The sequence below is a fragment of the Zootoca vivipara genome, chromosome 13, assembly GCF_963506605.1.
Source record: "Zootoca vivipara chromosome 13, rZooViv1.1, whole genome shotgun sequence".
NCBI classification, from domain to species: Eukaryota; Metazoa; Chordata; class Lepidosauria; order Squamata; family Lacertidae; genus Zootoca; species Zootoca vivipara.
This window is the reverse complement of record NC_083288.1, coordinates 26,233,365-26,245,812: the sequence shown is the minus strand read 5'-3', so window position 1 is coordinate 26,245,812 and position 12,448 is coordinate 26,233,365. Positions and strand designations below refer to the sequence as shown.

At 43.4% G+C, this 12,448-nt stretch overlaps 2 protein-coding genes across 4 annotated transcripts in view; one reads left to right on the top strand and one right to left on the bottom strand.

Annotated features, from left to right (window-relative positions):
* LOC118095305 (transcription factor CP2-like protein 1) overlaps nt 1-5,185 on the top strand; it is a 21,454-nt gene extending 16,269 nt beyond the window's left edge. Inside the window, exons 12-15 of the mRNA XM_035136439.2 lie at nt 834-913; nt 1,155-1,300; nt 2,325-2,376; nt 3,534-5,185. Of these exons, the coding sequence (XP_034992330.1) occupies nt 834-913; nt 1,155-1,300; nt 2,325-2,376; nt 3,534-3,571 (316 nt within the window). The 3' untranslated portion in view covers nt 3,572-5,185. The remainder of the gene's footprint in view (nt 1-833; nt 914-1,154; nt 1,301-2,324; nt 2,377-3,533) is intronic.
* The window catches only part of FBXL20 (F-box and leucine rich repeat protein 20), an 88,420-nt gene continuing 81,147 nt past the window's right edge, over nt 5,176-12,448 (bottom strand). For all 3 annotated transcript variants that reach the window (XM_035136440.2, XM_035136443.2, XM_060281509.1), the window contains one exon: nt 5,176-12,448. In XM_035136440.2, the coding sequence (XP_034992331.1) occupies nt 12,341-12,448 (108 nt within the window). In that variant the 3' untranslated portion in view covers nt 5,176-12,340.

Below are 12,448 nucleotides of genomic sequence, written 5' to 3'. Positions count from 1 at the left end.
GCTCACGGTGCTGAAAATGCCAAGGTTGCAGGTTCAATCCCCATATGGGAGAGCTGCATATTCTTGCACTGCAGGGGGGTGGAAAGAACCCTGAGGGACCATCTATGATTCTTGGTCTAGCCAGCTATTCAACACAGCTTCATGTTTGTTGAATCGGAGAAGGCAGCTGTGGCTTCGTTTATCCCACAACCTTCTCTAGCCTGCTGAAGCAAGCAGGCCTCAAATAGCAAGTGGGGAAATGGGAATAGGAGCAAAAGGAGCAGGTGGAAGGCACCACAGCCGACTCACCTCCTAGCTGCATTTCAAAGGTTAAAGGAAAATCTCTGGGCTGTAATCTGGTAGGCCCTTTTTATCATTAAATTTGCATCTCCAAGGAGCTCCAGGTGATGCATGGGGCACCATCCCATTTGTTAAGGTGCCTCTGGCACCCAAAATTATCTATGGGGCCAGGCACCAGCTAGGGAACCCTTAGGGCAGATGCCATCAAAGATGTAACCAGCAGCTGCCATCTAGACCAGTATAGAGGGTGATGTCACTGGGTTACACTGGATGGTGGTCCCAAGGGCAGGATGCTGGGAACCAGAAGCAGGGCCTTCTCTGTGGTGGCATCCCACTTGTGGAACACCCCTTAGAGGCACGGGTGGCTACAACACTAATGGGTTTCCCTTACAGGGCAAGCCCTGGGGATGGTGTTTAGTGCAGTGGGAAAGCTACTCTGCATTAACTCTGCTGATTTGGTTTGATGGGAGACGTAGAGGATCATAAATTCTCAATCTTTGCACTACACTATCTTACTAGGTATTGGTGGGCTATAAAACTTTGCCTCCCCTCAGGTGTGTGCGCCCTCGGCTCATCCTTTACGTGTCCAGGGAGGTGGAAACAAGCGAGAATGTCTCTCCAAATGCAGAGTCTGGTAAGCAAGTGTTACTTCCCCAAGTTTATCATTAGAGACCTTTATCTGGCTCCACATAGTCACACCTGCCAGTGGGCAGGAAAAACCTCTCTGTTTTTAAATGACATTTTTATAACATCCCACAAGGGGCTTGCATACCCTCCCTGGCAGCAATACTAATGTTTTGATGTTTGTGTTTGGCCTGAACATTTGTTTTTGGAGGCACAAATTTCAATCCCCTTTGTTTTTCCTTTCCCCAAAGCCCTGTACCAGGAATTGTATCTGGAAGAGCTGACCGCCAGCGAGCTGACCAATAAACTGGCAGAACTGCTCAGCCTCCCTGCCAACCAGATTCAGCAGGTTTCCAGGCAGGGGCCGACAGGAATTCACATCCTTGTCAACGATCAGGTATGAGCCTTATTTTCAAGCCTAATACCATGGCCTCCTTCGGACAGGGGGCAGCTGTAGAGCTGCCTTGGCCCAGTGTTTTGCAACAGTGTATTCAGAAGCATGAACTAGGGAGCTACAACTGACCTTGCAGCAAGCTTGAGTGGCATGTTTAGAAATGGGACTTCCCTCCATATGAAACCATTTTACTGTATCCAGCACTGTTGCTACAACACAGGAGTGGTTTTGCTTGTTTGTTTTTTAAAAAGAGTGTGCTTCCATTAACATTACTACAACCTTGTGAAGTAGATCACTATTATCCCCTTATTAGTTTGGAGGCAGGGCAGAGGCTGGTGAGTTGATGGAGATATTTCAACCATGGAATGTCTGGTGCAGAAGACCTGAATAGGCCACATTCTTACGATCAGCTGGATAATTTAGTTGGTTAGAGCCTGGTGCTGATAATGCCATGGTTATGGGTTCAATCCCCCGTAAGGGACAGCTGCATTTTCCTGTATTTCAAGGGGATAGACTAGATCAGATGTTTTTGACCTCCAGATGTTTTTGGCCTACAACTCCCATGATCCCTAGCAAGCAGGACCAGTGGTCAGGGATGATGGGAACTGTAGTCTCAAAACATCTGGAGGGCTGAGTTTGAGGAAGTCTGGACTAGATGATCCTCAGGGTCATCTCCAACTCTACACGTTCAGAAGCAGTGCTAAACTTTACAAGCCCCATCCAAGAACCCTTAAGCATTCAAACTTAACTCTCGTCAGATTAAATTTGCATAAATCTATTTTCAAAAACTAACACTGTCTGTGCACGTACTCACATGCACCTGTTCCAATCAGAGTGCCACCGGGTCTTACGCTTGCCTGCTATCTCTTTTGACACATCATGGCCATCTGCCACTGAGATGGCCTGAGGTCTCTAGGGTGCCTTTCTTACACAAACCCAGAAACTCCCAAGTTGACTTTAAACCTGCTACTAGGGGGTCTGGCCAGCTTCTAACCTTGCCTTGTTGTTCTCTCCTGGGTTGCCGCAGATGGTCAGAAATCTTCCAGACGAATCCTCCTTTGTAGCAGCTGTAACAAAAGGTGGGTGAGCTTCCCTGTAAAAAGGAGCAGAATCTTGTGGCACCACCTTATAAGCAAACTCATTTGTTGTGAAATTGACTTAAATGGGCTAGAGTTCAGTCAGATGTATGAAGTGCTCTCAGTTGGCATTCCCCCCCCTTTGCACATGGGGGGGGGGACCCCAAACCAAGGAGAGACAGGAGTAAGGAGAAATTGGTGAAAATCTGACACATAGACAATTGTTTGCAAAAGCTTGTGCCATGATAATTTGTTAAGTCTTTAAAGGAAGCTACAAGTCTCTTTACCATTTTTGTTTTTAGCAGTTTATCTCTTGCCTTTCTTCCATCATGAAGGCAGATTTTCAGTCAGTCTTCCATGCAGGCACTGACCTCAGACTCATTTAGTCCAACAAGGGTGCTGTATCACATGCACTTGGTTTGCAAATCATCTTGTCTCTGTGCGTAGACAGATGTGTTTTCCAACCAAGGATAATTCTTTCTAACAAAGTGGGTTTTAGCGGACAAATCCTTTTGCCTCAATAAATGCTAGTCTCTCAAAGGCTCTTCCCTATTCTTTCGGTGTAGTGGACTAACATGGCTTCCTCACCCTGAAAAATCAAAATGAGACGTTTTGGAAAAACGGGGGCAGACCACCCACTTGAAGGGGGTCCCCTGTAAGCCCAGGAAAAATGCCATATATTCAGTTTGGTTTACAGGTTTACAACATATGGCATTATAGTCTAGTGATTATAGGAACAGGGATCTGAGTTCAAGTAATAGCTTTTAAACAAGGAGTAATTTGACAGCCTTCTTCAAGCTACTCCCCACCTCAATTTGCCACTCCACATGGTTAGAAACTTAAAAGGTGGTGGCGAATAGTTGGTACTAGCTGAATTGCTTGGGCGAAGGCACAGAACACTCCTTTGCTGGATCTTGTGCAAGGGCCCACAAAATGCCAGAGTTGGCCCCAAACCACCCACTTTGAAATGATCCCTAACAAGCCCAGTCTAGCCTAGTCAAGAAGTGGAGGTAGCTTCCCTGAAGTGGCAGCTAGAACCCCCAAGCTAATAATTCTTCCCCCCTGGATCTGTATGTATGAAAATATATGAAAGCCACCCATTCACTGGATGAGTAACAAACACTTGGAAAATGACTAATTTGTGTTGTGTGTCACTACAGTGCAGAACACAGAAGGTTATCACTTAGTTCTAAAATAGACTCGGACATTACAGAAGATGACACAACGCTGGCCTCCAAGAAGATGAGGAGCAAAGGGATGCAGAAGCAAGCATAATAATAGAGAGAGTTATTAAAAACCACAAGTTCACTGTATCTCATTGAACGCAAGATTTTGCAATGCTGAACTCTTCAAGATCTGGAGCCAAAGGACCAAGCTGGCTTTTGTTTGTAGCAAGAGAGATCTGCATCGCAACTGAACACAGAAACAGCTTTCCATCCTGCATCTGAAATTTGCAATAAGAGGGTGGGAAGCAAGTTGATGAGCAAGCAGGATGAGCAAACATGCTTTTTCTTGCTAAAGGAGGCAGCAGAGATGCTGTTTATACGTTAGAAAGTATCCAAGGCAGATATATTTGTGTATAGGATAAAATTAAGAGGTTTTTTTTTTTAAAAAAAACAAAACCACCACACCCAAACCTCACAGGTTTTTTGCTACAGCACTGAAGTTCCACAACGGTGTCAATAATTGGTTAGCAGAACTGTTGCAAAAGACATATGGCTGTTTTTTGGAATCTGTTGTCCGTACATAACCATTTTCAGAATGGAAGAATGGCTGACCTGCATCTGCCATGAGGCCTTGGGAGCAACAGCTTCCTGACAACACCCACTGCACAGATGGGCGCCAGGGATCTAGCTGGGAGTGCAAGAGGTCTCCTAGCTATCTAAACGCTTACACTGCTATCCTTTATGTGGCAGGTCATTGGTATAATTAATCAGTTCTCAGGCGCAAGCACATCTTTAATCTTCTCCAGCTCCTGCTCTCAGCCCAACTTAACACAGGGCACAATCTACTGAATATCTTGCCCCCTGCAAGCAGAGGCCAATTGTATGTGCGAGGGAGGCACCACCACCCCTCCTCCCCAAAAGTGCTTGACAACAGTTTTAGTGTGCATGCATGTTAGACTGGTTCGGTGAGTTTCTGTTGGGCAGCACAATCTGTAGTTAGAATGTCAAGCTGGAGAGATGTATCACCACCACAACAACTGGAGAAGGGGGGTGGACAGCTGCACACTTGGCAGAATGAGAATCTGTTAATGGCGCATTTCTTAAAACACCAAATGCTTGACCTCCAGTATGTATTCTAACTTTCAGGATATAGTGAGGTTGCTTTAATAGCCAGACTTGTTTGTCTGGTGCTATCCACTTACAGGAGTTTGGATGTCAATTTCTCCAATCAAACATTGAAAGGAGGTGGTTCATAAAAATCTCATGGAAGCTTTAGGCTGCAATTCTACATACTTACCTGGAAGAAAGCCCCACTGAATTCAATGGGGCTCACTCAATTCTACATACTTACCTGGAAGAAAGCCCCACTGAATTCAATGGGGCTCACTCACAAAGTTGCATAGGATTGTGCCAATGGTTACGAACTTCAATGTTGCACTTGATCTGTAGACCAGAAACACAAACTATTCCAAACCACTAGCTTTCAAATGTTTTTTTTCCAAGAAAGGTATATGCCTTTATACTGCTTAAAGCATTTGTTTCATGTATTAGTATTAACTGCAATCTAAAAAAGAAAATCTATTTGTATTTTGATGTATTTGTCTATGCCTTTTTATATTAAAAAAACCAGCTGTGATTTACTGCCATCTGTTACCAGCTGGGTGTTTTTTTTTTCATTGTTTTTAATCCTTCCACACTATAGGGGAACAGTAACAGAATTATAAAGTAATCCAAGAGTGGCTATTTTTATGTCAGATACACATAATGTATTTGTGCAACCACACTTGTGACCTGGAATTTCTCCCCTTCCACATATGGGAAATCTTCTAATAACCTGGTAAGGCATTGTGCTGAGTGCACAAGCTTGACTAAACTGATTTATAGCCTCGGTTACAAGAACCATTACAACCTCCCAGTCTCGTATTTAAATTGCACACTCCAGTTATTTTAAGCACACACCACAACATATAAACCATGAATCGGACACACATATCATAAGGACACACACTTGCCAAGGACCTGTGATTGAGAGCAGGACCCAGATGAAAATAGGCTATAAGCACAATTTGGTGTGAGTGCTCCTCGGGATCACTCCACTGTAACCCCTTCAAAAGAGGACTGGGCAAATTCATGGAGGATACAGCTATACATGGCTACATAGCCATGATAACTATGCTCTGCCTTCATGGATGGAGGCAGCAATGCTTCTGTTGCTGAAACCTGTGGTGAAGTGGGAGAGAAGAGGGCACTCTTGTTTATGCTCTTGGTCCTGCTTGCAGCTTTCCTACAGGCATCTAGTTGGGAACTGGATGCTGGACCAGATGGGCTCATTTTATGTTCTCACAGACACAAGTCTTTTAAACATAGTATTGTGATTTTCCAGTCTTTGAGTGGCGGCATGGACACATTTGATTATGCAAGCCATCTCATATACAGGCAATGACCTAGTTAGGCACATCCAAATAACACACGATTGCGCACACATGCATGGCGCTGAACCCAGAAGTAGCCCCAAAATGTCATAAAGATGTCACAAAAAGGGGTGGAGTGGGCTTGTGGTGTGTGTGTGTGTGTCTGGAACACAACCCCCAGTGCAAAAACGAGGACCACCTGTGCCACAGCTCTAATCGCTACGGTACATGGTGGATGGATACAATCCTCTAAAAAACTTAATATTTCACCCAGAGTACTGCTTGTATTACAGCTCCTGTCAAATATATAATAACGGCTTATTCACAAAGTGACTCTCAAAGAAATCTCCAGCTTATTATTCTGGGCTTAATTAAGGTTCACAATAAGTTCTGCCGCAAGAACAAAGACAAATCATAAAAACAAAGTTCTCACCACAGGACCCTTCACAGCCGCAATTTGGAAACTTTTTCTTTTCTTTTCGTGACCATTTCCCCACATTACATACTTAGCCGAAATCACAATATTGTAACATGGACAGAAAAAGAAAAGATTGAGCTACATATATACATACATATTTATATTTGCTTTACTTTTTGTTAATTGGCATTATTATATTCACAATCAAGTGTCCAGGAAAGGTGAAAACACAGTTTACAGGATCATAAAAGTAGTATTTTACAGATATCGCTGTATTATAGTTACGGGGGCTGAATGGCAAGGTTCCAACCTGGGCATCCAATATAATTTTTTATGAAGAAATGGAGGGCCTTGTTAATAAAAACGACGTTTGAAGATATGCTGGCTTTTAAAACTGCTCAACATCACATGGAATGTGAGAAGAACTGCACTGCAGCAATCAGAAGTTGTGTTTCTTTTAAATTTTTGAGTAAGAAATTAGGAGGAGTCACATGTGAAGGCTATCCTAATTTTTTTTTTAAAAAAAGCACAACATTCCTTTAAACACACCAAGAATGGTGAGGTTTGTTTAATAAAAAGTGTTCACATTATAGTTACTGTGCCAGAGGTTTCCTGATAGTGGATGGTACAGTCAATTCTACTGCAGGGGTCTCAGTGCGAATGAAATTTAGTATTTAACTATCAAACATCCAGCCTGTGGAATACCAGCTGCATCCTTAATATGTCTAATACAATTATTTTTGAACTCTAATCACCCCAAACTTAACCAAAAGATCAGATCACAAATTAAGGGTAGCCCAGGGCTCTTACTATGCTCCTTCTCCCTTAAAACAGAACATCGCTGTGTAAGCAACCATGTCATACAATTCCCTCCCCAACACCTGTCGAATCACATAATACCATGGGCCAGCCATGCCTACCATATTCAGATTAAAAGAGGTGAAACAAATACCCCCCTGGAGTTCATAGTAATAGCCACTTTGGGAATGGTTTCAGAATTGTGACCAGTGGCTGCATTATTGTACCTTGAAATCTAACGAATTCGGTTGATCCAGCATTCCTCGAAAGCTTGAGGTTTTTCAGAGAACCTGGTTGCAGATGTTAACTTCATTCCTGTTGCCTTCACGCTGGTCACAAGCTTGTCATAATATGCAACAGGATATAGCAGAAGGCTTACAACACATATAGCTTTCACCGTGTACAACTTAATACGGTTCAGATACAGGAGAAGCCAATGGCGAGGCTGTTAAGTTTTGACATCTGGAATTTTCATGATTTCCAACAGGCGAGGAAGGTAAAGAGTAAAAATTAAGAGTGATCGCAATGGCCTTCTGACAACAGCACTCTTCATACTCAGTAATCAGGGCGAGCTGCTGTAGCTGGAATTTGCGGGAGCACAGAAAATGGCATTTTCCATGTAATTCTGGATTTGGCACATCTGGTTAGAACAGACTTTGGCCACAAGGCTATTAAATTCTCGCTGTGTTTCTTCAACACTCACCCTTCCCATTGACCCTAGCAATTTGACCATCAAATGCAGCTCTCTGCCCCTTGTCTCTCCCCACCCCAACTGATCACCAGCAACCAGGTAGTGGAGGACAGACAATTATTTCATCACAAAAATAGAGTCCCTTACAAAATGGGGCATTTTCATGACACAGTGCACTTCCAGAACTCACTGTATGTACTGTACCAAACAGTCAGTCAATACACAGGGAGTTAATACACATTACTACTTCCAAAACTATGTATAATAAAAATATGATCTGATTAATCTGTCCCAAAAAGCAGCAGCCAGATGCTCCCACTGAGGCGATGGTCCTTCTGTTTATTCCCAACATCTGTTATATTTGCCTCTGAAAAGGCATTATTGACAATCACAGCTAATTCTTGCATCAAGCCATCCATGCTAACAGATGGGTATGGTTGCTTCTGGGGGGCCTTGGCTCAATAAGAAGTTATTGTGCCTTTTTGTACTCGCTGAGCTCAGAAGGCTTGAAAAATTAAATCTGCTACTATTTACTTGCAGGTTTCGTGCAAGTAAAGTGGGGATTCTGCACATGTCATGGGGAACTGCTTTATATTGTAAGCCTTCAGGGTTAATCTAACAAACAAAGGGAACCCCTTCTGAACATTTATGCAGCTAATCTGGCTTGTGGCTGACACCTCACTGGGTGCACACAATTAAAAATGGGAACCCAGGTCTCTCTCTCAATATAGCTCTATGGATCAGCATGCACTGCTGGTTGCAGTGAAGGGGAACTCGGCCTTCTTCGAAGGTGGCAATGTTTATTTACCCTTCCCCAAGAGGCACAGCTGTCTCAATGCGTAATAAAATATAAAGTGACAGGAAGGAAGTACCTGGGACTGAACACCAGAAGACAAGAACACAGGGAGCTCTCATCCTATGCAAAAGCCATTCTTCTAACAAGACAAACTTAGAAAAATGTGGTTTATTGATGTTATTAATAAATACACTGACAAGGGGGGTGGGGAATAGAAGGATTTGATTATTGGCTTTAAAAATTCTCAATCAAGTGATATGAATCAAATTATCTTTCTGTTCTGCCCCTTCCCATGAAAATAACATGGCACCGTCACTTTGGTCTCAACTTCTCTACGTTGGGAAACGAACTGCTGGCAAATTAAGGTCCATTTCACACATTTAGAGAGGCATGCAGACAGTTGCCCTGGGGTGCTATTCCACCTAGTTGGGGAGGCTGAATGCTTCAATCTGGAGAATGATTTGGTGAAAACAACCCTGCAACCAGCCCTGTCCATATGGATGAAATATTCCCACATATGTACACCCCTCAGTGGTGCGCGACTGTGAGTAAGCAGTTTCCACAACATGACGCGCATGAGATTAAAGGCAGCCCTTACGGAGAACCACTACTTACGATCGAACAAATGCAAATACACTGCATGCAATGCAGCAAGCACTGCTGCTCTACAATTCCCATTCGTTTCAAGCGGTTTGCACTGGAATAAAGTTGGATGGACTGCACTCAAGCTTTTACTCCCCTCCTTCCATTCCTAGAGGAAGGTTCTACTTTCAAGAGCTGTGCTGAACACTGACAAGCTGGCAGGACGCACGCACAAGCACAAACACACACTCCTGGCTTGTTCAGGAAGTTCAGTAACATTGCAACAGTGAGTTGTTTCCACAATGTCAGCAATTGCCACAATGATGTCTGGAATTTGAAAGATGGAATTATGCTGCCAAGTTTTAGAAACGAGATGCACGAATCATAGATGGGAGGGGAAGACTATCAACCATATTTCTATGCTGGAGTCCGTAAAATGTTGTGTTGTGTTTGTTTTTTTAAGACACAAAACTCACAAGAATCATCAGTAGATATTTGGGTTGAAGAAACAAAATCAAAAGTTTAAAAAAAGATTTTGGGGGAAGGAAGGAAGGAAGGAAGGAAGGAAGGAAGGAAGGAAGGAAGGAAAATGCATTATTTTTAAAACAGGTTTCGCCTTTTCAGATCTTTGGTAGCAGTCTGAACTGCTGGAAGGCCTTGTGAAAAACCACATTGGTGGGTTTGGGAAATTTAACACAGGTGTGTTTGAGAGAGAAACCAAAGATTGCTGTGTAAATATGTTTCTCTGGGAGTACTGAGAAAACACAAATCCTCTGGAATCAAAAGAAATCGTGATTAGTGCTTTGGGAAAATGCAGAGAACACTTCACAGAACAATTTCCATAAAACAGCGCTGTTCTCCAATTATAGCTACAATTAAAGGTGCTTGCCTGAGGTCTGCGATCTTGGCGGGACAACAGAAAATTAGTGAATACCTAATCTCATCATCCAGCACCTAGGATGCTGTCTGGGCCATACACCTGTCCCATTATATCTTTGAGACCAGCTCATATTATTTGTGCAATTTGTGCTGGGTTCCGGCTTCCAACTTTGGATGGGGACCCTGACACTTAAAAACATTTAGGCCAAGAGTGAAACAGAGCATGCGTTTCCTAGAAAGCCTCACACTCTGCCTTAAGAATCCTCATGAGCACTGCTGTTACCGTGGTGGTCTTTTTTTTCCAAAAAACAAAACAACCCCCCCCCCAATCTTCTACTCTACGGGCTTAGACAATCGAGCTTTTGAATCCAACCAAAGTGCAGTGGGAAAGTTGTTTTACAAGCCATGCGTTGGACAGTCAGAAGCCAGCACAGTTGAAAACAAAGCAGTAGATCAGAAGTGGACTGGCAACAGGCTAATTAAAAAACAAAACAAAACCAACCACTCATTAACAAATGTGGATGTGCTCACAAGCAGAGCAAAGGATTGTACGTCAGCAAGGAAGCCAGATTCCTCAGGACAGAATTCTCATTATGAAGGGTTCCCCTGTGCTTTCTGTACAACAGCCAAATCGGCAGGTGCTATTAAGAAAAATTGTGTTTGGGAACTGTTAAGGCAGGAAGGGCAACTTGTGATAGGAAGGGCAACAGGCAACCAAAATGCTGGAATCATTCAAACTGGAGGAAACTGATCTGGTGCTGTGCCTCTGCCCACAAGACCTTTAAAAACCCACCCATAAATAAAAATAGCTACCCAACCTGGCCCCGCAAGACATCAAAAAATGGCTCCGGTGCTTTTGAAGAAACAAAACATACAGTTATTTAATGCTGAAGTGGAGGAATCTGGCCAACTTCCCTATCAGGGTGGTAACTGATTTGTAGGGGAAAACACAATGGTGCCAAGAACCTCACACCAAATAAAGGAGGATTTTCAGAGGTGGTTCTAATGATACCATTGCATTACTATGGCAAATTAATAGGGCAAACACAGGATGCTATCAGCCCCACTCGGACTGCGTTATGGGTTAAAAGAACCTAGAGAAGAATCTCTATAGAAGCAATTTTGCTTTCAGAACTTCATCCCATTTCACAGCTGTGATTTCAAAGCTTGCCCTAGCCTCCTGGTGGTAAAATACGCCTTTTAAAAAGGAAAATAGCTTAACATATATTTTATGTTCAGTCATTTCATACAATCTCAGAATGGTTTTTTAAAATAAATAAAAAAAACCCGAAAATCCTGGAGATACTGAAGAAGGAAGAGGGAGGGGAAAAAACCAAAAGAAAATTAATCAGACCTGACGTTACAGATTTCTAGCTTTATCGTCACAACAATCTAGGAAGCCTCTGAGCCAAATGCTATGGAAACACGGAAGAGAAACCGCTGAACCTTCAACATGAGCATGCTCAGTGGATGTGCCGGCACAGAAAACGAGGAAGTACAGAAGCGCAGGAATCAATGTCTCACAATGGCTGCTGTTTCAACATTCCCTAACACAAGGGTGATGATTTTTAAAAAGTAAAAAATATAACCATGGGCTTTTAAAGGTTTTACGTTTTTCTCCTCTCTGGACAGTGGGGTGTTGAAGATTCAGCGTCTTATTTTGTTCCCTTCCTTGGTTATCACCGCTGCTTCCACACTTGCATTGAAGGGTTTGTCCAGTTTGCTGTTTCCAATGTCAAAAGAACAACCCTCTCCCTTCCCGCCCTCCCCAAGCAACAGCAGTTCTTCAGATGTGCGTGATGATCCCCTACCTCCCCACTTTCTCTCCCACCCACCTCCCCATGATTTCTTCTGAGCATGCCCAGTAGGAATGGTTCATAATAATACCAATCCACCTACAAGAGAAAAAAAGGGAGAGAGAGAGAGAGAAGGAGCCCACTGATCCAGCTCCTAAACTCCAAGGTCCTTCAGTTTGCTGGAACAAGTAGGTGTGAGTGGGTGTATATACTGCAGTGTGTGTGTGTTTCTGTGTGTGGCTTATGGGGCAAAATGGGGAAGAAACTTCTGCGACCAGCTCCCCCTGCTTTGCTTTCTTTTCGAAAGGCCCTTGCGAGAGACCACCGGCATCACTTTTGTCGTGTGGAGATACTGGTGTCCACTGTTACTTCTAGAAGGGTAATTTAAATACTCAGTTTTTGTTTTGCACAAGGTAGATTGGCTCCCGCGTCATAGGATGATGCAACATCTGCAGAAGCGCTGTCTGCTGCCCCCCACAGATGGTGGTGGGGTCACGGGTGCGAAGTAGGCGTGGACTTTAATATTGGGTAAGTGGGT